This window comes from Grammomys surdaster, unplaced genomic scaffold (assembly GCF_004785775.1).
Source record: "Grammomys surdaster isolate TR1022 unplaced genomic scaffold, NIH_TR_1.0 183, whole genome shotgun sequence".
NCBI lineage: Eukaryota > Metazoa > Chordata > Mammalia > Rodentia > Muridae > Grammomys > Grammomys surdaster.
This window is the reverse complement of record NW_021604628.1, coordinates 2,225,226-2,248,106: the sequence shown is the minus strand read 5'-3', so window position 1 is coordinate 2,248,106 and position 22,881 is coordinate 2,225,226. Positions and strand designations below refer to the sequence as shown.

At 51.2% G+C, this 22,881-nt stretch overlaps 1 protein-coding gene across 1 annotated transcript in view; it reads right to left on the bottom strand.

Annotated features, from left to right (window-relative positions):
• Abcg1 (ATP binding cassette subfamily G member 1) overlaps positions 1 to 22,881 on the bottom strand; it is a 54,529-nt gene that overhangs the window by 2,432 nt on the left and 29,216 nt on the right. The window contains exons 3-14 of the mRNA XM_028767916.1: positions 20,749 to 20,866; positions 17,682 to 17,814; positions 14,263 to 14,313; positions 9,096 to 9,241; positions 7,720 to 7,843; positions 7,224 to 7,338; positions 5,052 to 5,200; positions 4,807 to 4,908; positions 3,878 to 4,046; positions 2,411 to 2,511; positions 2,053 to 2,211; positions 340 to 458 (exon numbers count right to left, since the gene is read on the bottom strand). Of these exons, the coding sequence (XP_028623749.1) occupies positions 340 to 458; positions 2,053 to 2,211; positions 2,411 to 2,511; positions 3,878 to 4,046; positions 4,807 to 4,908; positions 5,052 to 5,200; positions 7,224 to 7,338; positions 7,720 to 7,843; positions 9,096 to 9,241; positions 14,263 to 14,313; positions 17,682 to 17,814; positions 20,749 to 20,866 (1,486 nt within the window). The remainder of the gene's footprint in view (positions 1 to 339; positions 459 to 2,052; positions 2,212 to 2,410; positions 2,512 to 3,877; positions 4,047 to 4,806; positions 4,909 to 5,051; positions 5,201 to 7,223; positions 7,339 to 7,719; positions 7,844 to 9,095; positions 9,242 to 14,262; positions 14,314 to 17,681; positions 17,815 to 20,748; positions 20,867 to 22,881) is intronic.

Sequence of the window (22,881 nt, the reverse complement as noted above, 5' to 3'; positions counted from 1 at the left end):
GGTAGACCCTGGACCCAAGTTGCCAGAAAATTCTTGTTGGAAGGTACTGGGGTGTTTCAGAGAGAGCATACTGCACCCTGGGTGCTTTGTTCAGGTTTTATAACCAAGACCTCACTGTGGCACTTTTTCCATAAAATACAGACACTTCCTTGGGAACCCCCAGAATATGAGGGCATGCCATACCATCTTCAGAGCATCGTGTGCACTGGAGAGGCACAAATCAAAGAGAAACATAAAGATATCTTTGGAGTCGGGATGCTGATTTAGTTCCATTACCGCTCAGTTCTTGGACCTGCCCCTTCCCCCCACCCCGCCCCTGCTGTCACTGCCCACAGGTACCTGACATAGGAGATGTAGGACATCCACTGCAGGTAGGCTGGGATGGTGTCAAAGCTGACAAAGAATCCGGAGAAGAGCAGGACGGGGATGGCTGTCACTGGACCCACAAATGTTGCAACCTGTAGTGAGACGTGAGTGGGACGTGAACGGCACTCACTGCAGGGGGGGCAGGGATATCCCACCCACTCAGGTGACCCCAAGGAAATCCCAGTGGCTGGAAAAAAAAGTGTGTCAAAGGGCCAGAGTCTTTCTGGGCTGGCCAAGACCAAGATGGTGGCCAAGAATTCTGTTCCCTGGTAGGGCCAAAAGTTAATCTCCTGAAGAGAGGCCCTGAGACCCCAGCTGAGGAAGGGTGCTGACCAAAGTAAAAAGCATTTCCTTAGGGCAGAGGCCAATATCTTCTGGGAGTGGTCTCTGAGGAGTCTTAGTGAGCAGTTTATAGCTGTCCCTGGAGCTGACAATTGGGTAGGGCCACCTCTCTGGGGGTGTGTGTGTCCCACCTAGTGGCAAAGATGCTGTCATCAACCTGCTGTGACACCAAATGCCAGAGACAGGTTTCAAGGACCCCATGGGGACCCACTAGATGGACCCCTCCTCTAGGGTCCTGTTGTCCCCTGAGAGCTAAGGGCAACACCCAGCAGGGTGGCAAGCAGCAGCTCCCACTGGCCAGACTCTGCAGGAGACTCTAAGGTGTGGCTGCAGTGTGTATTGTTGTATGTTGTGTGTATGTGTATGTGTTGTTTATCATGAGCCAAAGGATGTCCAGCACTTAGTCAGATACACCCTCTGGGGTCCAAAGCTCTAGGGGAGAGTCTGAGAAGGGAATTTGGGGGGGGGTCAACATTAGGGGATAAAGCCATCTACTGAAACAGCATGGTTCTGATGTCTGTGTGGGACTGGCAGGGTGCATAGGCCACATTGAGGTGAGAGGTCATCATGGCGGTGACAGATGCTCTTCCATAGGCCTTATCTGGGGCTGGGATGTCCTACGCCCTTCTCTGGGGTGCTGTCTTTGGCCCTCATGACAATAGTATGAGACAGATACCTCAAATGCCTCCACCTCTGAGTGAGGAACCTGGACCCTGGAGGCCAGGAAACCACTGTTTGGGGATACTAAAGATGAACTGGGAAGCATGTGGTACCCAGGAGCTCTTGGAACATGGCACGGGAACCTCAAGAGCCTCCGATGGCTTTGGTCTGTAAGGGCAGGGGAGGTGGTGACTGGGGATTGGAGACGAGGCAAAGCTCAAGGACACAGAGAAGGACTACGTGAGGCTCTGGGTGAGGTGAAGAGTGGGTATCTACCACTGGTGTGCCCAAGGGTGGCCAAGTGGGCCTACTGAGGCAAGGCTAGAGGTGTGGAGAGCCTGGCCTCTATGCTCAATTGTGTGATGCCAACCAGTCAAGGCATCTTTGGTCCTAAGCCTTCCCTACCTGTAAAATGGGCTCTTGAGGTGGGCTTGGTATGACAGGAGCTGACATTGAGAACTCATGTCTGGGTATGTGCAGTGCGTAGGCACAGCCACCCTGCAAGTTCCTATTGTAAGGTGGCCACTGAAGGCAACGCTAATTCGTTCCTATGAGAACAGCCTAGTAAAGACGCCTAGAAGTTAACAACAGAGTTAAGGGTCCAGGGGATCACTGAGCCCCATAGTACCACGTTAGACCAAGGAGACAGAAGCTCAGCACTGCTCAGCACTTCCTTGGCTATACCTGCAAGGATGTAGATGCAGCTCCAATCAGTAGGCCTAAGGACTGGGCCACCAGCGAGGTCATGGTACCCAGAGCGGCAAACAGCACGAAACGCACAGCGTCCGACGGCTGCGACGTCATCCAGTACACAATGCTGCAGTAGGCCACGGGGAACATGATCTGCAAGGTACAGAGCCTATGTCCCTGGGGGGATCTGCTCGTCTCCCACCCCTGTGGCCCTTTCTCTTGCAGACCCCACAGATCCCACCAAATCCTGCTTCGCTTCTCAGCAGAACACTAGCGGAAACCGGTCCCGCCCAGCTCTGTGCGGTGTGGAGAATGTCGGCTCCCTCTTGCAAGTCACTGGTGGCTCGCCTACCTGAAAGGGGACATCAGCCATGGTCTTTGCCAGGTAGTAGGCTTTTAGGCTGTACCAGTAGTTCAGATGCTCTCGGAGAAAGACACTCATCTCCAGGGGAACTACAATAAGAAGGCGGAAGAGACTGGTTGGGTAGGCACAGCCAGGGATTCAGATACGCACATAGATGACCTTGGGCTGAGCCCTGGTGGTTCTGACCTACGTGGCACACAGTGTGGGTCCCCAACACTCCAGTACTCAGACTTTTAAGAAGAAAAAAAAAAAAGATGAAACCTATATTCACTGGTCTAGAAAAAAACCAAAAACAAAACCACCAGCTGTTTCTCGGATCTCAAGAGTTACATTTTTAATCCCAGCACTTGGAAGGCAGAGGCAGGCAGATCTCTGTGAGTTCGAGGCCAGCCTGATCTACGGAGCGAGTTTCGGGACAGCCAAAGCTACACAGAGAAACCCTGTCTTGAAAAACTGAAAAGGTATGTTCTATGATAGTTTGAATGAGAAATGTCTCCTGCAGGCTTCTGTATATGAACACTTGGTCCCCAGTTGGTTGTATTGTTTGGGGGAAGTTATGGAACCTTTAGGAGGCGGAGCCTTGCTGGAGGAAGTGTGTCACATGAAAGGGGGCGGGGCTTCAAGGATTGATAGCCTTGACCCATTTCCTGTTTTCACTCTCTGCTTCGTGTGTGCTTCCTTCTTGTCCCTGTGCGCACGCTGCACCTTCCCCACCATGACAGATGCTGGTTCTTGGACTGTGCGCCCAATAAACGCTTTCTTCCCTAAGCTGCCTTTGTCTGTGATATTTTATCATAGCAGCGAAAAATAAATCAATCCAAGTGGTCCCATGAAGACCTAGAGTGGACCAAGTCCCTGAGAACACCAAGTATCCTCACGGTGGCTAGTGGGACCATCCTGGCCAGTCCTATCTCTGATGGGCTCACCGGCTCTCTAATCCAAAGAGGCCAGAGCTGGCCATCCAGGCTGTCTGAGTAGCTGAACTCTACTGGTCAGGTGGGCACAGCCAAATTGAGGGGTGTTTTAAATAGCGGACTTTGAGGGAATTACCTTTCACCATGCCTAGTTACCTTTCATTGAGATTTGATCATCTGCACTAAACATAGTATTTGTATGTGTATGTGTGACACATACATGCAGAGCCCATAAACCAGAGGCACTGGATCCCCTAGAGCTGAAGTTATATGTGGCTATGGGACATTCAACACAGATGCTAGAAACCAAATCTGGACCCTCTAAAAGGGCATTATGTTCTTTTAACCACTGAACCCGAATCTACTATACCATAGTTTCTTACCCAATACTAAACCCAACCCAACCCGTTTTGTCAATATATAAAGGTTGAATCTGAAGCATCAAGACACTGTGGGCCTGTAAAAGCTACACATGGTCAAGGCAAAGCCTCAGTCCCCAAGCCTGGGCAGGAGTCCCAGCTAGAAGGGAATGGACACTCACAGGTCAGGACGGTGGGCATGAGGGCGGCAAACATTAGGAAGAGCATGGAGAAGAACAGGAAGCCAGAGTTGCTCAGAACCTTCTTGGCTTCGTTCCCAATCCCCAGGTACAGCAGGCCGATGAGCAGGCCGATCCCGATGTGCGAGGTGATTCGGAGGTGTGTCAGGACCTAAGGGCAGGCACAGCTTTTACCCAGTGCACAGGAGAGAGAGAGGGAGGACAGGGCCAAGGCCACCGGGAACATCGGATTCTGATTCCTAAGACAGCAGAGCATACGAGACATCTTCCCTTTCCTCCGGGGGAACAATCAGAGTCCTTATCAAATACACTCATGTGCACGCACGCACACACGCACGCAGACCTCACGTACTACTGAAACAGAGCTTACTATGCTTGGTTGCTTCTATTGAAATCTGGCAAACGGGGCCAGTCTCCATGCAGAGGGGACAAAGCAATGCTTGAGACCCTCACTAGCTGTGGTGTGGGTTGCTATGAGCATCTGAGCCCATATGGTAAGCTTCATGTCTTCCAGCTCAGGGCCCTGTGGCTATACTGGACTTCAGGCTCCCCAGGCAGGCTGCCTAGTGACCACTGGACCACCGTGTTATCAAACCCCCATCATCTCCTTCCTCTCTCTGTGCTTGATCCCAGTCCTCGGTCTCCCTCTGGCACTTTCCCATAGGTCCATCCTTGAGCTATCCAGTTTGGGGTGTGGAGTGGGAACAGAGATGGAGAGGCCAAGCCCACCTCCACCAGTACAGCACATGTATGACACCAGCAAGACACACACTGGTGTCTTGCGAACACAGGCGTCTTGGGGCCTTTTGTTACCGCAGCACAACAGTGGTAGCTGACTGATGCCAACTGAGAAACAGCAACTTGAAAGCGTGCTTGGAGGAAGGGGGGGGTGAGGAAATGGACACCCTTACCGAGTCCCGCATGATGCTGAGGAAGGTCCTCTTGAAGAGGATACAGAACTGCGTGAGGCAGCTGGCCGAGAAGCTGTGGCAACCTTCCATGGAGGCAGAGTCCTGAGGAAGCACAGCAAAGATGGTGAGTAAGCCACTTGCTTGCCACACCCTCCATGCCCAGGAAGGGCCCTGTTGTAGTAGGGGCACGTGAGCTACCCACAGGACCCGTCTCCAGACCTCTCCAATCCCATCACCTGCTTTACCTCTTCAGCAGGCCGGTGCCAGAGAAATGGGTTCACGTCGGTGTCGCCCCTGAGATCTCTCTTATAGTCAGAGTCACACATGCCCTCCTGCACGGCTCGCACCAGGCGACCGTTCTGGTCCCCGTACTCCCCTGATGCCACTTCCATGACTGCGGGAGACACAGAAGGTGAAGTGAGGCAGGGGCTTCTGGGAAAAAAATCACCCAGGTGCTGATGGGAACCAAAGGTCTCTGTCATTCGGTAATAGCACAGCCCAAATGGCAATAGGGAAAGCTTTAAAATGAGTTACGGTGCTGGCTGACAGCCACGGCAGCCGGTTGCCGACCGATGTCCGCTCACAAGCCCCCAGCAAACCATTTGTGGTGTCAGGATGCCAGAAATGCAAACCCACAGATGTGCATGCATCTGAACCATGACCACCTATCTGTGCAGCATACACCGAATGCTTGCTCTGGACTAGTGTGGGATGGAGCCTGAGATCAGCAGGAGGAAGCAGGACTCCTTGCTTAAAGTGTGGAGTATATAAAATGGTCCACAGCAGAGGACTGGTCACAGCACTCTGAGGCTCCACTACTCTGAGGCTGGGGACCACGGCCCACACCCCTCACCTCCCAGCAAGCAGCTCCTCTCCTGGCTTTCTTCACTCATTTCCTGTGTCCTTTCTGGACTCTGTCCAAGTTCCCTCCGCCTAGACTTCTGTGGTTGACTAGGCTGACTGTCCCCACTCGCTCCATGGGGTTTGGACAGTTTACTGCTGTCTTAACACAGCTGTATCCTGCTCCTTCCTTTAGCACCTGCCTCAGTAGCACAGCCCTCATCTGAGTACCGTACTGCTGATGTCCAGACAGCCCCCCTTCCCGGTACCCCTTAGCAAACTAGTGACTGCTTTTCTAAGTGTAAATCAAACAGAAGCCAGGACACATCTGGACCGGCATCACACAGGAAGTCCCCAGCACTGCGCAGTCCATCTCTAAACTCCTTGGCCAGTCACATCACTCTTAAGTGCCACAGTCTTCCCTGCAGAGGACCATCAGGGGAGAGAAACCCCTGGGAAAGGGCATGTTCATCTCACCAGATACCTGCCATCTTCCCATGGCACGTTTCTCCCTCCTCCTGCTTATCCTCCTCTCTCGGATTCCATCTCCCTCCAACCCCCGCTCAGTGGTACGCATCATCGCTGCTCTGTTCTCGTGTGAGGGAATAAGCCAACTGCAAACAAGACCTTTTTCCCTTGGCTTTGAAATACACCCAGTTCTTCCCTTGAAGGGGGACTTTCCCTCACCTGCCTCCTCCCCTCCCCACTTTGTGACAGTCTGCTTCTAGTCGATAATGAATTTTTGACCAGGGCCAAGGGCCCCAGGACACAGTTTGGGAAGTGATATATGGAACCCCAGGAGCTGGGTGGCCTGAGAGAAATACAGAGGTGGGAGAAAAGCCATAAATGAGGGCTGTACTGGCTGGTTTTGTGTGCTAACTTGACACAAGCTGGAGTTAACACAGAGGAAGGAGCCTCCCATGAGGAAATGCCTCCATGAGATCCAACTGTAAGACATTTTCTCAATTAGTGATCAAGGATGGGAGGGCTTAGCCCATTGTGGGTGGTGCCATCCCTGGGATGGTAGTCTTGGGTTCTATAAGAAAGCAGGCTGAGCAAGCCAGGGGAAGCAAGCCAGTAAGTAACATCTCTCCATGGCGTCTGCATCAGCTCCTGCTTCCTGACCTCCTTGAGTTTCAGTCCTGACTTCCTTTGGTGATGAACAGCCATTCGGAAGTGTAAGCTGAATAAACCCTTTCCTCCCCAACTTGCTTCTTGGTTATGATATGAGAGAAACCCTGACTAAGACAAGGGCTGTCCAGCTAGGACGTCTAGGTTGCCCTGAGTAGCAAGGTGTTTATAGGCAAGCAGTCACGGATGTAGGGTTGGTCCTAAGTTTAGTGACCCGTGTCCACATAGAAGGGTGAGGCCATGCAAAGACAGGGCAGATCTTGGTCATTGGACAAGTCTTCCTGGAAGAGAGGACCGCCTGGAGTCCTCACAGAAACTACCACAGGATGGCCCCGCCTCATTGGTTAAGGAATGGCAGTAACTCCTGATTCACACATTAGAACAAAGTGGGACACACAAGACTGGAGGAGATCCCCTTTCCTTCCACCTGCGCGGGCTCTACTCACCAAAGTCTGCTGGGTTGTGGTAGGTAGGGCAGTTCAGACCCAAATCCCTCAGATACGGCACGAGATTCGAGACCTTTCCCCGGTATACACATTGTCCTTGACTTAGGACATAAAGCTGAGAGAAAGCAAGAGAGAAAGGCATCAACCACAGCCTTCACCTCTGTAGAGCAATGGTGGCTCTCACTCAGTCAGTCCTTCAAGCATTTGGCCACTGAATCATTCATTCATTCATTCATTCATTCATTCATTCATTCAGTCAGCCTGCCCATGGATCAGCCAGCTTGTCAGTCAGCCAGTCAACAGTTATTCAACAAGTCAGTCAACCAGCTAGTTAACCAACCAGTCAGCCAATCACCCTGAAAACTAGTAGAAAGAATTACGATCCAGGGTCTAATTTTTTTCAGGCTATCTCTGCCCTGTCAGGGATCTTAGACTGGAGTCTGGGGTAAGAATCTGGGGTAGGTCAAGGATCTGGATAGGAGAGAGGACCACGTACCTGGTCAAAGAGCTCAAAGAGCTTGGCGCTGGGTTGGTGGATGGTACAGACGATGGAGCGGCCGCCCTGAGCCAGTCCTTTCATCAGGGACACCACTTGGAAGCAGGAGGCACTGTCCAGGCCACTGCAAGTCAAAGACACCATGAAATGCTCAGAGTGTGAGGGGCTAACCCAGTGTCCCAGGTCTTGAGGGACTGGGCAGTCACTGCTGAGGGAGGGTTGTAGCTGCACCCCCCACCCCCCAGAAGGCCAGGTTCTTCTCAGCCCCGAGAACTGTTCAAGGGTGACACTTGGACAGGGGCTGTGTGCGCTAGATGTTATTTCTGACAGGAATACAGGAGCCCAGACGATTCCCAAAGGCCTGCCTGTGAGACGGGGGAGGGGAATCCCCACCTGCCTTAGCGAGAGACATCCAGAACTGTCTGGGTAAATAGCTGGCCTCCAAAGTAAACAGGGAGGCCTGGCAGTCAGTGTTCACAATGCCACACCTTTCCGCCCACTTGGGCTGGTGTGTGTGTGTGTGTGTGTGTGTAGGGGGTGCTGAGGCTACACTCCTGATGTTTTATTGACTCTATTGATGCTTTTGGTGGGGAGGCCGAGTCCTGAGGCTCGCAGGGTTTTTACCCATATCCGGCACCTCTGAAGGAGTTCTCTCCTCTCCTGCTCGAACACTCCCAAGCTTGTCTTGCTTCTACTAAGTAGCTCCCAACAAGGGGAAGGAGTCACCATGGGCACCCCTGAGCAGTCTGTGAGAGGCTATTTCAAGGGTTCTTGAAGTTGTGTATTGGGCCCACTGTGGGCCAGACATTTAGCTGGGCTGAGGTAGATGTGCGCCTCCCTGAGATGCTACGGATGGCTCTCAAGTTCATTGGGCATCCACGAGACGGGCACCCAGGAGGAAGGAGATGTAAAAGTTAGCATGAAGTCAGGAGCAGCCCTGTGCGACCAACCTAGTTTGTTGGGAATGCCTGAATACAACGTGCCCGGCAGGAAGGCAGGGTGATTAACCAGTGACCCGTGTGCTCTGGAGCCAGGACTTGAGACTAGCATCTCCCCACAGGTAAGGAGGTGTGTTCGGGACAGAAATCAGGATTCACATGGTCACATAAAGGCAGTGAGTCACTGGAGATGGGAGGGACATAATATTCCAGGCCCCTTTCTCAGAGCACCTTGTAACACTAGCCCTCAGGATGCTATGCCATCTGGACTGCTGACCAGAGAGAGAGAGACAGGAAAGAGTCATTTCTAGAGCCTGTTCTGAGGTTTTGGGGGTGGACTTGCTGTCTTGGTATGACCTTGGAGGAACTACAAGAGACTCTTCCATTTGTGGGATGGCAGGACAAAGCCACTGGTCCAGACACAAGACACAGGCTTACCTGGTGGGCTCATCAAAGAACATGACGGGAGGGTTGTTAACCAGCTCCAGAGCAATGGCCAGGCGTTTCCGCTGGCCACCTGAGAGGCTCCCTGTGCGGGTGTTGGCACAGGGCAGCAAGCCCAGTGCTGTCAGGATCTCCTTGACCTGGGCAAAAAAACCAGAGTCTTTATTAGAAAAGAACCTTCCAACTTTATGGCCATCAAGAACACATACTGAGCCCGGTGGGATGTCCTGCCCTGCTGGGTACAAACTTGACAGTTCATATACACATGTCTACAGTTCTGGGCTGTCCCAGGCTACACCAAGTGAGTGGCTCTGTCTGGAGAGACATGCAGAACTGTCAAGAGGCAAGAAGTAGCGTTGGAAGTTCGAGCCCAGGGCTGGAGTCTTCGTGTCCTCCAGCTGGTGACCTAATATCCTTCCATTCTAAGCTGAGCCTAACATCTGGCATGAAGAAATGTCCTATAAATATTTGGTCAGTGGATAGATTAATGGACACATGAGTAGGTGGATGATCAGGCCTGTGACCAGCACCGATGGCCACTGACTATCATGCAGTGACGACCTCAACGTGCCTTGTTGGAATACTGGGCACACAGTAAGTACCCCATCCTTAACAGCTACCACCCCTGTTTCTCATCTCACATGAAACATACGAGCAATTCCCTTGCAAGTTCCCTAACACGCACCCCAAGCCAGCTGTGTCATGAGGCCACTTAAACCGTGCACAGGCAGATAGCTCAAGGCAGTGATCGGATCTGTATTGCAACTGGCACAGTGGTCACCTCACGCACAGGTAGATAGCTCGAGGCAGTGATCAGATCTGTATTGTAACTGGCACAGTAGCCACCCCGTGCCAAGGGCGCTGGGATAAAGGCTGAGAATAGTAACAAATATGGTTAATTATATGTAAAGCCCTCTGATTGGCCCACGATGGTGACCTAGTATTGGCTGAGGGAAACAAACGGGTCAGCAGGCTCTTGGGAAACAGAGGCTGACCCAGCTGCCACATCTCCAGCAGGCTCCTCGCTGGGGCGCTCAGTGATTCCCTTCAGAATTTGCCCAGAGGCAGGACATCTCTCAGGCAGCCAGGCTCTGGTGGCCATAGCAGGAGGATCTTGGCCAGTGGTTTCTCTGGGGAGATGAGGTCATCCAAGAAGAGAAGAAGGCACCAAAGGAGAAACTTTCCACTCTGGACATCCGAATTGTTTACGTGTGGTCGGTACAAAGTAAAACGCTGGTGGGAGAGCCCCTTGGACTCCAGTGCTGATGGGGCCAGGGACCCGGGTTCAAGTCCCGCTCTGCCTCTTCTTGCTCATACCCTCAACCCAGCATCATGGTCTCCTTCTGGAATGCCACAGCTCTGGGAGATGGGTGTCAATCTGGGAACAGTTTCCGTGTGGCTGTCCAGGAAGGGCCAGAAAGGCAGGGCCATGATAGGCAGCCCTTTCTTTTAGGCATTTTTGCTTCTTGCCACAGTATCTGTTGATTTTCTCAGCACAAGGCTCTTCTGGACAGCTAGCCGATCCTGCAGGGTGGCTATGGTGGTTTCCTCTCATGGGGGAGCATTCCATACACAAAGAGCACCCTGTTGTCTTCACTTTTGTGACAGGGAAGTAGAAAGAGAGCCCACCAGTTAATGGCTGTCCTTCTGACCACATGATTTATTTCTACAACTATCGGGCCTGGTCCGTTCTCTCCAACCTTGTCTTAGAAGTGACACTATCTGTATAGGTTGGCTTTGGTATGAAAGTAGTCATAAAGAAAGGAAAAAAAAAAAAACAAACCAACTCCACAGGCTCATTTCTATGTTTCCCTAAATAAGCAAACAGAACAATACAAGAGAAAACAAAAATCCCCACGGTCACTTGAAATCTAAGTCCTCCTGGAGCCTCACCCTCTAGGGATGGTCTCAGCAGGCCAAGACTGCCCATGGTGATCTCCCTCTTGAGGAAGCAGCTATACCAGAGAGCTCCTCAGGGCCAAGGTGTCTTTTCTGGGAAACAAAGCAGGCTACGAACAGCACACTTCATGATGTGCTAGAACATTCCATTCCATTGTTCTTCCACACCCTATACACAGCATTTGCTGAGGTGCTGCAAGGGCTGATGGGAAATGAGTCAAGGTAGTGTCCTGTTGCAAATCTGTCCTTGAGATGCCTGTTATGGGCTCTTGGAAAAGGCAAGAGCTCTATTCATCTGAGAAACCCCATAGCAAGTGGAATTTCTGGTAACGCACACATGCCGGACAAGTAATGGCCTCCAACCTACATGGTTGGCTTTCTGTGACACTTGGCACGGGCTATGATTGGAGGACCAGTTTGGGCTTGGCTCTCTCAGGGACATTTCTTAGAGCAGAATAATGAAGACTGGGCACATGTTGAGAATTCAGTCAGACTGAGGCCTAACTATGACTTTTTCCAGAAGGTCCCAGGCTTCTCTAAAAGATGCCACTCAAGTAGCAGAGTGGGCTCCTGGGACCCTGACCAGCACCCAGGAGAATGGCTGAAGCTAGAAGTTAGACTCTGACAGTGCCAAATAGCATCAGAGACAAAGATGTCACGGGAGGCCAAATGCCTACCTCACAAGTGGTCACCTGCTCAGAGGCCTGAGTCCAGTGAATTCTACTTCCCCAGCTGCATGGGAAAAGGCTGGCCACAGAGCCACAGCTGTGGAAAAACAGCCCACCTCCACCTTTCCATCCTACACTCACCGTGATCTTACCAACTTGAAGATTTGAACGATACTGCCTTCTTCAGCCGGTGCTGCCTGAAAGATGGCGGGGGCCCAAGCATGGGTTATATAGGCTAAGTTATCTAGAGGGTGTCAGAGAAGCCAGGGCTAAAGAGGCTGGCCAACTGTGTGGTCAGCTCAACTTCTCTGTAGGACCTTCCCCTTCTGGTCTTCTCATCGATACACTAGGAGAGTCTGTGGGCTGGCCCTGACCTTGGGTCTCTGGTTTGAGCCCAAGAGACGAAGCTTCTTTCTTAGCTGTTCACTCTCCAGAGAGACCAGCTTCTTCAACATCAGGGAAGACAGTCAGCACAGTCACTATTACTTTACTTGGTGGCAACTTCCAGATACGGGTGAGCATCACAGAGGTTAGATGGTGCTTTGGGCCCCTGTGGAGCCCTACAGACTTGTAAATGAGAGGGACCAGGGATGGGGGGGCTGGTCCCAAAGCTACCACACTCTTCTGATAAGTTGCCAGGAGCCTCAAAGGAGAGATCTCCCTCTGGACTAGCTTCTGGCTTCTGCCAGGTTCACCATTGTTCCAGCATGGGTGGCTTTTCCTCCTTGCCAGTGTAGACGAAACGCTGGGCCAGGGAGTGCTGGGGTAGGCATCAGATAAAGGACAAAGGACCTCGTTTTTTGGTGTAGGTCATCTTGGGCTCACCTTGGCACAGCGTGTTCTGACACTTGGTTTTCTCTTTCCTTCTTCTTTCTTTCTAGAGTGTTTGTCATCCCAGTGGTTGCTTGACTTAAGTCAGCTCGGGTGGCCATGATAAACTATCCCAAACTCAAGGCATAGACACTGGACATGCCACCTTAGAGTCTGAAGGCTGGTTGGTTAAGCTCAGGGTGTGGGATATACTGGTTCTCCCAGCCCCTCCTGACCCCTCTCTTCCCGGCTTGCAGATAGTGTCTTCTCCCTGGGCCCTCAACAGAAATTCTTCTGAGTGAGCTTATGTCCTGACCCTCCTCTTCTTGTACGGACAAAGTGAGACTGGATCAGGGCCATGTCAATGACCTCTGCAAACAGCCTGTTAAGTCTGAAGTACTGGGCTTAGAATTGTAGCATATCACCTTAGGAGGTCAGTCCCTAAGCCTTGTCTCTTCTTGTCTTCATTCGAAAGAGGGATGGAGGTAGGTCTGGGGATGGGAGCCAGTGGGGACATGGGGGTGGTCCCTTTCTAAGTCATATGATTCAGAGAAGCCTGGGGACCACAGAGGCTCTTGAAGCTCACCCTACAGGATGAGGTCACAAGCCCCATTCTATTGTCCACATGGGGCCTCTGTACTTTCCATATCTTTGTGTTGGATACAAATGGTCCAACATCTTCCCCTCCATCTCAGAATGAGAGAATTCCACAGGAAACATTTTTTAGTAGTTCTGGAGACCTGTTTTTACCTCAGAAATGAGTTCTTTATCTCCATAGTGCTATACCTCACTACCATGACAGAGAACTCCAGAGTGTGAGGGTCTTGTGAGAAAGGAGAAGGGGGACCCTCAGGCTGGCCTTTCCATAGCCAGTCACTGCGATATACATTGAATTAGCCATTCCCGGCAGCGAAGGGGGTGGAGCTGAGTGTGTGAACAGAAGGGCAGCAAATACTGTCCCTGGCAACTCAGTCAACAGCACTACCCCATTGCCTGGCTTTGGAAGGTGACAGAAGGCACAGATAAAATCATGTAAGCGGAGCCTTCTGTGACGTCTCTCTTCTGCAAAGCATCTCAGTAGCACTAGAGACAGCAAGGAGGAGGCAAGAGCTTCCCCAGGTGGCCAGAATATGGACTGAGAGGCATCTCCTCCTCCACCCCCACCACCCCCGGGGACCTCCTGGGGCTCCTGCCGGGTCCTGCTTGTTTCCTTCTCTACTCCTTGGGGACTCAGGGAGCTGGGGAAACTGGAAAAAAGGGAGAAGTCTCAGCTAGGCTGAGATGTTTTTATTTTCTTTGTAAACGGCTGGTTAATAAGACACGAGAGCCCAATTTCTCCTTGCGAAGGTATGTGGGTGGAAGGGGAGTTATTTTTAAACCAATGACTAACCGCCCCCATTGTCAGTGCTTCTTTAAAAAAGAATACTTTAATCTAAACTATATTAAACACCCAAGGGAGTGGGAGCCCCCAGCCAGGCCCTGAGGTTTGCATCTTCTGGTTATTGGGGGTGGGGGGGTAGGGGCTGAGGCTGCAACCTGTTAGATCTAAAGATCGGTCTAACCCCAGAATCATCTCTCCTGGACTCCAATTGTATCTTACCACACATGTTCTGATGCACCGCTCCAACACACACACACACACACATACACACACACACACACACACACACTCAAGGGGAGGCAAAGAAAATCAAGAAAAAAAATCCAGAAGGGAGGAACAAGCTCCTCCCCTTACAATTCACGTGTGCTCGCATCACGCTCTGGGCTTGGGGCAGCAAACTCACCATCTCTCTTCTGCCTTCATCCTTCTCCTGAAGCTTCAGATGCGCGGACACCTGTGGGCAAGAGAACACCAGTGAGGTGGTGTCTTAGTGAGGGTCTTACTGCTGTGAGCAGACACCAAGACCAAGGCAACTCTTATAAAGGACAACATTTAATTGGGGCTGCCTTACAGGTTTAGAGCTTCAGTCCGTTATCATTAAGGTGGGAGCATGGCAGCATCCAGGCTGGCATGATGCAGGAGGAGCTGAGAGTTCTACATCTTCATCTGAAGGCTGCTAGTGGAAGACTGACTTCCAGGCAGCTAGGATGAGGGTCTTAAAGCTCATGCCCAACAAGGCCACACCTACAGTGACACACCTATTCCATCAAGGCCACACCTCCTAACAGTACCACTCCCTGGACCAAGCACATTCAAACCACAACAGGTGGCTTCAGAAAGCATGAGGCTCACAAGATCCAAAAAAGGTCCATGGCCACACTGTGGTCAAAGTCACACCACAGTCAAAGCCACACCACAGTCCACAGTCCCATCAACTTCTGAGCTACTTGATGGATTCACAAGCACCAAGAGGTCTCAGCTTCCCATATCCATGGCCTGATAGAGATGGGCGTCCTGGGAGAGCCACAGGGGTCTGCTATGCTTCCGGTTTGCCCATGAGATAACCCAGATGTGCACAGCACAGAGACAAGGAAACCCGAGGCAGGAAGGTTTGAAAACAGCCTGGAAGGGGACCAGTAAGCACACTCAGGACCTCCACGAATCAGGTGATAAACCATTGCTGACCTGAAGTTGACACACTGGGAGGATCCGAAGCTGGGCAGACGTGGGACAGCGAGATGAACTTCCTGGTTCGCTTACTCAGATCCTGTTTACCAGGATAGTGTGGGGGGTCCCCAGCCTTGCTTGGTTAAACCCTGAGACAGACTCCCCTAGCCCAGGTTCAGTCCTGTTTAGTTTATACCAGATTCTGTGTTCTTGGGCACACCTGAGCCTCGGTTTCCTGAACCACCATGACAATACATTTAAAATCTACCTCATTAGTTAGTGAACATGCTGAATGGTTCAGGGCAGAGACTGAGAGGCAGGGGAGGGGACTGAAGAGGCCCCAGGCCTCAGAGTGAGACAAAGGTAGTCCTGCATTGCCTCCACAAGGCCAGCTGCCCATCTTGTGACACCGAGTGTTGCAAGAACGTGTCAGGACGGTCATGAGGTAAAAGAGCCACATAAAATTGTATAACTGCCATAGGTTGGCAGCCAGCAACCAGGAAGCGGGGCCCCTGGGAGACAGGACCTCAAAGTGTAAAAAGTTAGAGAGAAACATTCCAAAGGTGCTGTACAAGTCCCCAACTGATTATGTGATTGTGACACACATGTATTTCACAGCAAGACCTGGAGGGGACACGGTCACCACGGAAAAGGACACTGAAGGAGATGGAGAGTCAAAGCGACCACACAGCCCACCAGTGCCTCACCAAGCACTATGTTAAGGTCATCCAACACACAGAGGGTCACTCAGGGACTCACAAGAATAGACAAGTACATGAAGAACGAGCCTAGAGGTGAGGGAGATCTTCTCAGTAGGCTGCCTGGCCCCGTCTGTGTGCAAAGCCTTTTGCATCCTCTAAGCCCACCAAAGCTCTACTAGAGGCCAAGAAAGCACGTAGATCTCCCCTGAAGCCACTGTTCACTGAGACTGGGTGGTGGGCAGGTGTCCCCTTACCTAGTACTAAGGCAGAAGAATGAATTGTAACCCTGCCGGGCCCCTCCCTTTCTCTTTCCCCACAATACAGGTATGAGAACAGATCTCAGATCTGAAACCTTAACCCACTTTTCTTTATTGACTCCCCTGGAGTCACACAAAGTGTTGTGTGGTGACCACTGTCTGGGCTTTGCCCGGTTCAAGTCATGAACATGAGGGCAAGACCTCTCCACGGAAGGTCACCATATGAGCATCCTATCTGCTACCAAAGAGCAGAGCTTCTTCCCATGTCTCCTTCAGGACCAGGGCAGGTTTCCTACTGAGTCTCCAGGAAAGCAGAGAAACAGCACCAGCTAGGCACAAACTGAGCCGTGATAGGCAGAGGCTACCAACCAGAGCTCAGTGCTGGTTTTTAAATCGCCCATTAATGACAGACACTCTAGAGGCTGCTTCTACCGACAATGAGATCACGTGGGCTGTCACTGACTGTGGGGTAGGCCTTTATAAAATAAATGACCCTAGAGGCCTAGAGTTCCTGCATTAGTAGGGACACAATCTGTGCAGAGAGGACTGCCTGGTTGTTCTGGAAACCTATGACACAGGCTCCATCTGGACACTTTCATGGTCCCAGCAGGGACGGTATTTTTAAATTCCTCCCGGACTTAGGCACTGGAGTCTCGTGTGAAGATACAAGGAGAAGACACGGGAGAGTGGAGATAAGCAGGGCAGACCTGTAAGGACAGCACTGATGAGCCCCCAAGGTCCAGGTCTTCCCCCGCTTCTTCCTGGGATGCTCATCACTATACCAGAAACAGCAGGACAGTCTCACAGATGAGGACACCACAGCCAAGGGGCTAAAGCAACAACATGGAAGGCCCATAGGGTTTAGATGGGAAACTCCGAGACCCTGGAGCCAGAGCTCTGCCTCAGTGTCTTCACAGGGCTCTGGCAGACCTGTAGCCTGCCTCACGGCTTTGTTCTTAGAGGCTCTGCTCATTCCTGATCCCTAGAGTCCAACCATCCTAGACCTTGTGGGTACCCGGCAATGGCTGACTCTGTCTTCTACCTGACAGAAGACTCTGACGAGAATCTCAGAGAACGGTCACTCCACCAAAGACAGAATGATTCAGGGACAGAGATGGAGGGTGTGCCTGCTAGGCTATGTCAACTTGAAGTAGGCTAGAGCCATTCAGAAAGAGGGAACCTCAGTTGAGAAAATGGCGGTCAGATTGACCTGTGGGCAAGCGCCACCCCCAGGGCTAGTGGTCCTAGGTGCTAAAGGAAAGGGTCTGAGAAGGCCATAAGAAGCAAACTGGTAAGGAGAATACCTTCATGGCCCTGCTTTAGTTCCGGCCCCAAATTCCCAGGATGATGAACTACAATTGTAAGGTGAAATTAACCCTTTCCTCCCCACACTGCTTTTCGTCATGGTGTTTTATCACAGCAACAGAAAATGCTAACTAAGCAAGGGGTGGGAGGGGGCCGGAGAGGGATTGCTTAGCCAATGGGGAAAATAGGAAGGGGTGGTTACTATGGAAACAGTCATTCAACTTAGTGACCAATCTCAGGAACTTGACTGTGACTTTGCTAACCAAGATCTATTAGAACACTGTGCAAGCAGCAAGACCAGGGTTGAAACTCTGCTAGAGAGAAGAGACCGGATGTGGCCACATGCAGCGGGTCTGGGGTCTGGGTAGCTGTCAAGGGCAGGGGTGGCTCACCATCATGGCCTCTTGAACAGTGAGGTGAGGCAGCAGCATGTCATCCTGCATGATGTAGCAGGACACCTTCCGGAAGCAGCGCAGGTCCCGAGGCATGCCGTTGATAAGGACTGCCCCTTTCATGCCAGTCTCTCTGCCAAGATATGAAGAAAGGTGGCAGTCAGACAGGTCCTTCAGCATCCCACCTTTAGGCAAAGCAAAGGGAACAAGAGAGGGGGCCTCCCTCCCTCCTAGACTCTTCCCAGGAGAACCATTTACCATGGCAACAGGATGGAGCAGAGGGACCAAGTGATGCAGAGTACCGCACTAGTACTCTGCCGGGAACAGGTGATCAGCAGGGAGACAAGCCACACACCAGGCCTCTCCCAGATGGCGTGTTTATCACATTACTCGGAAATGGCTTTTCTTTGCCTGCTACACAAAGATGCCTGGGGATGTCCCTCAGTACAACCACCGGGCAAAGATGTATACCAATGGCTACTCTACCTGCAGCCTAGACTACACAAATAGGATCATAAGTGTACCCGGCAGGTGCCTCAGGCTCAGGTGGGTCAGAGACATTATCCCAGCCACGACAGTGAAGCTCCATGGCTGGTCCAAATGCAAGAGGGGGACCTTCTGAGAAAGTTGGGAGCCTCCTGTGTCCTGATAGGAATAGAGGGCCACCCAACCTCCCCAGAAGCCACCCTGTCAGTTCCTCTTGCGTGTGCCCACTGGGCCTGTTGCCTCTCAGGTACTTTTAAGCACCAGAAGAGCTGGCTTCCAGAGGCCCTCCATCTTCTTTTCCACCCAAGGACAATCTTTGCTGCTCTTCCTTCCTGTGGCCATGGAGAACAGCAGCTTGATGGAATCTGGAGGGATTAATAAACTCATTCTGGATTCCAGCTTCCCAAGGCTCACTGCCAAGACCCAGGGCTTTGTTAGTGGGTCCTACTTTGCTCCCAGGCAATGGACAGCTCCCCTTGGCTTCCCCTGGGTACCCAGCATGGGGGGGGGGCTGACTCTGCATCTCTGGGATACACAATTACCCTTGGTCTTCTAGGAACTGCTGTGGTAGTCTGAAAAAACAGCCAGCCCCAAGAAACTATCCCATTCTGTTCCCTCCCTGTCTCGACTCGGGGAGTCGAGAAGTTGGCTTTGATCTTTAAATTGAATGTCATAAAGGGGACCATATAGTGACGATTTTGGAAAAAAAAATTCTGATATTAGGAAACAATTCAGCACCCTAAGGAATGGTGAGACTTAAACTTTCTCCCTGCTCCCCCAGTAATTGAAATCACTAAATATCACAGGTGTCTATTATTATTTTCAGGAACTATACACTATGTTCTGGCTTGCATCCGAAATGTCTTTGAACTCAGGGTGTGTTTGAACTCTTGATCTTCAGATAGTGATGCTGATATAGGAGGCTGTGGGGCCTGGGTGGTAGAGGAGGGTTGCTGAGGACAGGCCTTTTAAAGGCTGAAGTCTGGCTCTGCCTCTGGCTCTACTCTATCTGCTTTCTAGGCAGTGCCAGGAAGTGAGAGGCCTTCACTTGCGGAATGAACCCAGTTGCTTCGGCTGTCATGCCTGTTTTCCCATGCCTGTGCCTTCCCAGTGAGTCTGTGAGCCAAAACAGATCCTTCTTCCCTTAAGTTTCTTCTGCTACAGGGCCATAGCAACAGGACAGTAACTCACACATATCCTAGGCAGATACTGAAACCATGCAGAGTGTTTTTGTGTATACCATATGGATGGCGTTTTTTCCTATGCTATGTGTGTGTGTGTGTGTATAATTTATAAGTTAAGCATGGCAAGAGATTAACAATAACCACTAATGGAACAGAACCATTACAATGTGTTGTCAATAGTCTTGTCCTTGTACTCTGGGGACATTATTAAGGAAAACATGGGTCCTGTGATGGTTTGTATATGCTTGGCCCAGGGAGCGGCAGGATTAGAAGTTGTGGTCCTGTTGGAGTAGGTGTGTCACTGTGGGTGTGGCTTACAAGTTTCCCATCCTAGCTGCCTAGAAGCCAGTATTCTGCTAGCAGCCTTCAGATGAAGATGTAGAACTCTCAGCTCCTCCTGCACCATGCCTGCCTGGATGCTGCCATGCTCCCACCTTGATGATATTGGGCTGAACCTCTGAACCTGTAAGCCAGCCCCAATTAAATGTTGTTCTTATAAGAGTTGCCTTGGTCCTGGTGTCTGTTCACAGCATAAAACCCTAACTAAGACAGGTCTCTTGAACAAAACTCCACATCACTCCAGCCTGTCTGATAGCCTAGACAGTTAGTAGGCATAGAGTGCGGACACACTGATGCATGTCTGGAACAAAGATGGCATCAGATTTCATTTTGAAAAAAAAATGTGTGCAAGTAGGGTTTGAATCATTGAGAATGAAATTTTAATTCTTTCTGATCACGGTTAACTATGGATTGCGGCTGCTGCTACTCCTTGTTCTACTTACCAAGCAGACCCTGTGAGAACAGGATTTTAGAAAGCCTTTCTTAAGCATGTCAGCATCATTCACGCATCAGCAACCTTGCCACGACCTTGGAGATGGTGATTCCCTAAGTCCTGGCAAATTCAAGCCTTGGACACGGCAGCTCCTCATTCTCTTCTGGCTAACTGTCCAGCATGCTGTCCTTCTGGCTCTCTGTCTTCTGGCCATTGCTTCTGACCAGATCTTGACCTTGGTACATTTTCCTGTCCAGAAGGTGGCCTGCAGGCTAAACTTATTAGGAAGCTGCCTTGTTCATCTGCCTCCGGTCTCTTCTTCATACCCTATGCATGTGCAGCCATCAGTAGGTGCAGACTTTCAGTACTGTTTCTCTGTGCCATTTCCTTCATGGATTCTCAAGCTCTAGATGCAAACACACACACACACACACACACACACACACACACACACACACACACACAGAGAGGCACGCAAGAACGCAGGTACTCATACATACACATGGGTTCCCAGGAGCCCATGTGAGTGGAGCTTCTGGTAGCACACAGTTGACAGAATGTTCTCAGGGACCGCACTGAAGCAGCTCTATCCCTCGCCCAGCTTTCTCTGCTGGCATCCGCTCACCTGTATCCCGCCAGAATGTTCATGAGCGTGGATTTCCCAGCTCCGGAAGGACCCATGATGGCCACCAGCTCTCCACTGTTGAATTTCCCAGAGATCCCTTTCAAAAGGGTCTTGTATCCTGAAAAAAAAATGCAGATTGGATTCATTTTTCTAACTGTTGCATGCTTTTATTTGACCCCAGTGCTGAACTGCTGAGCCCAAAGGCAAAGCAGACATCCGAAACAAGCCAGAGCACTCCAGCGTTCAAGCAGACTGTGGAAATATGCTGTAAGTCAAAAAGAAGAGTGACTGGTTCAGAGATAACAGTGCCAGCTCAGTGGTGTTTGGTGTGGTGTCAGATAAGAGCCCACCCTAGCTCGACAGGCAAGTGTGACATTCCAGTTCCTGGGCACGATGCCTAAAGAGGCCTCAAGAGCTAGCGACGGTGTGGAGAACTTACCTGTTTTCCCCAGGCTCTGGCGAGCACCCAACCCTCCAGGTCTGAGAAAGCTGGAGCCCAAGAGAACGCTCTCTACATAGTCTCACTGGTTTTTTTTTTTTTTTTCACAGATGGGACACTTGGACGTTCCTACCTGTCATCAGGTACCACCTTAATTTGGATGAGGAGTCCCTGGAGCCTTGTTTAAGTGAGGCAGGGAGAAGCGGAAGCTAGAGCCAGGAAGCCTGATGCTCAGAGACTGAATCATTAACCGGAGGAGGCTGGCTGTCAGCTGTCACCCCAGAGGGCTGAGAATCATCCCAATGGGAAAAGGGGGACCAGGAACAAAGGGAAGGGCACTGAGGGAAGCTCTAAGCTGCAGAGGAACCAGTTCCCTAAACGACGGCACAGGAGAGCAGAAGGACGGCACAGGAGAGCAGAAGGAGGTGACTGAATGGGGAAGGAGGGCTGGTTGTGTCTGCCTTCAGTGGACAGACAGAAGAGCAGATGTCGACAGAGGTACACAAGAGCCGAGGAGGATGGCAGAAGCTCTTTCTGTACAAAGCCCAGCTCCTACAGGCTCATCAGACAGAGTTCTGCTCCTTGGGGACAGATGTGGACCTCCAGGGGCCCCAAATGACATCACCAAGGGGGTAGTAAATGCCCGGGTGCCAGCTCATTACTATACGTATCTGCCAAGGCTGGGGTTGAGGTTACTGTCGAGCAAACAGTGTCTTATGCTGTTTCCACTCCAAGATGAACCCTTACCCTGTGCTTAGCCCCCAGGAGCTGGAAACTGCTCAAAGCTGGAGACGGGTCCCTGAGAGGGCCACCCGTTGAATGAAAAGTGGCACAAATTCCCTCTGTATGGCTCACAGGAGAAAAACCACAGACGATTGGACACAGCTGGGCTCCCAGTCCCCAGTTAACAGATGGGATGTATATGATGAGGTTTAGAAGCCCCCCCCCAACCCCCGACACTTCCCCTGACATAGCTGCTTTAGAGTCCTGGCTTTACATAGTCAGGGCAACGCCAGATAGCTTCATCTCTTAGAAGTCAAGACTACATACATTCCTTTGTCTAGGGACAAATCGGTCCTTCCTCTTTTCTCCCCCTTTACCCATTTTCATGTGCATGCATGTATACATGTCTGCATGTGCACAGATGAGTGCATGTATGTAGAGAACAGAGGTGGATACTGGGAATCACTCTCCATCACTCTTCCAACCTTACTGAGGCAGGAGCTGTCAATCACACCCAGAGATCACGGACATGGCTAGTCTTGTTCAAGCTAGCTTGCACCGGGGATTCCCTTTCTCACCCTCCCTAGGCTGGAATTATGGGTGGCTCCAGCATCTACACGGCTTCTGAGGTTTCAACCTCTTTCTTCATACATGTAGGAAGCCCTCTGACCACCGAGCCATTTCCCCAGCCCAAGCCTTTCCTCTTTAGACAGGAAGTTGCTCCCTAACAATTTCATGAGCCTCTGCTTGCCACATGAGCCTCTCCCCCAGCTGAGCTATTTCCCTCACAGGATATCACCTCTGAGATGAGCTAATACCAGAAAGCAGGAGGCTGAGCAGGACTGGAATCCAAGCTCCGTTTCCCTCTCCTGTGCTGATGGCGTTTCACAAACTTCTCAGTCTACCTACATTTCTCTCTCTCTCTCTCTCTCTCTCTCTCTCTCTCTCTCTCTCTCTCTCTCTCTCTCTCT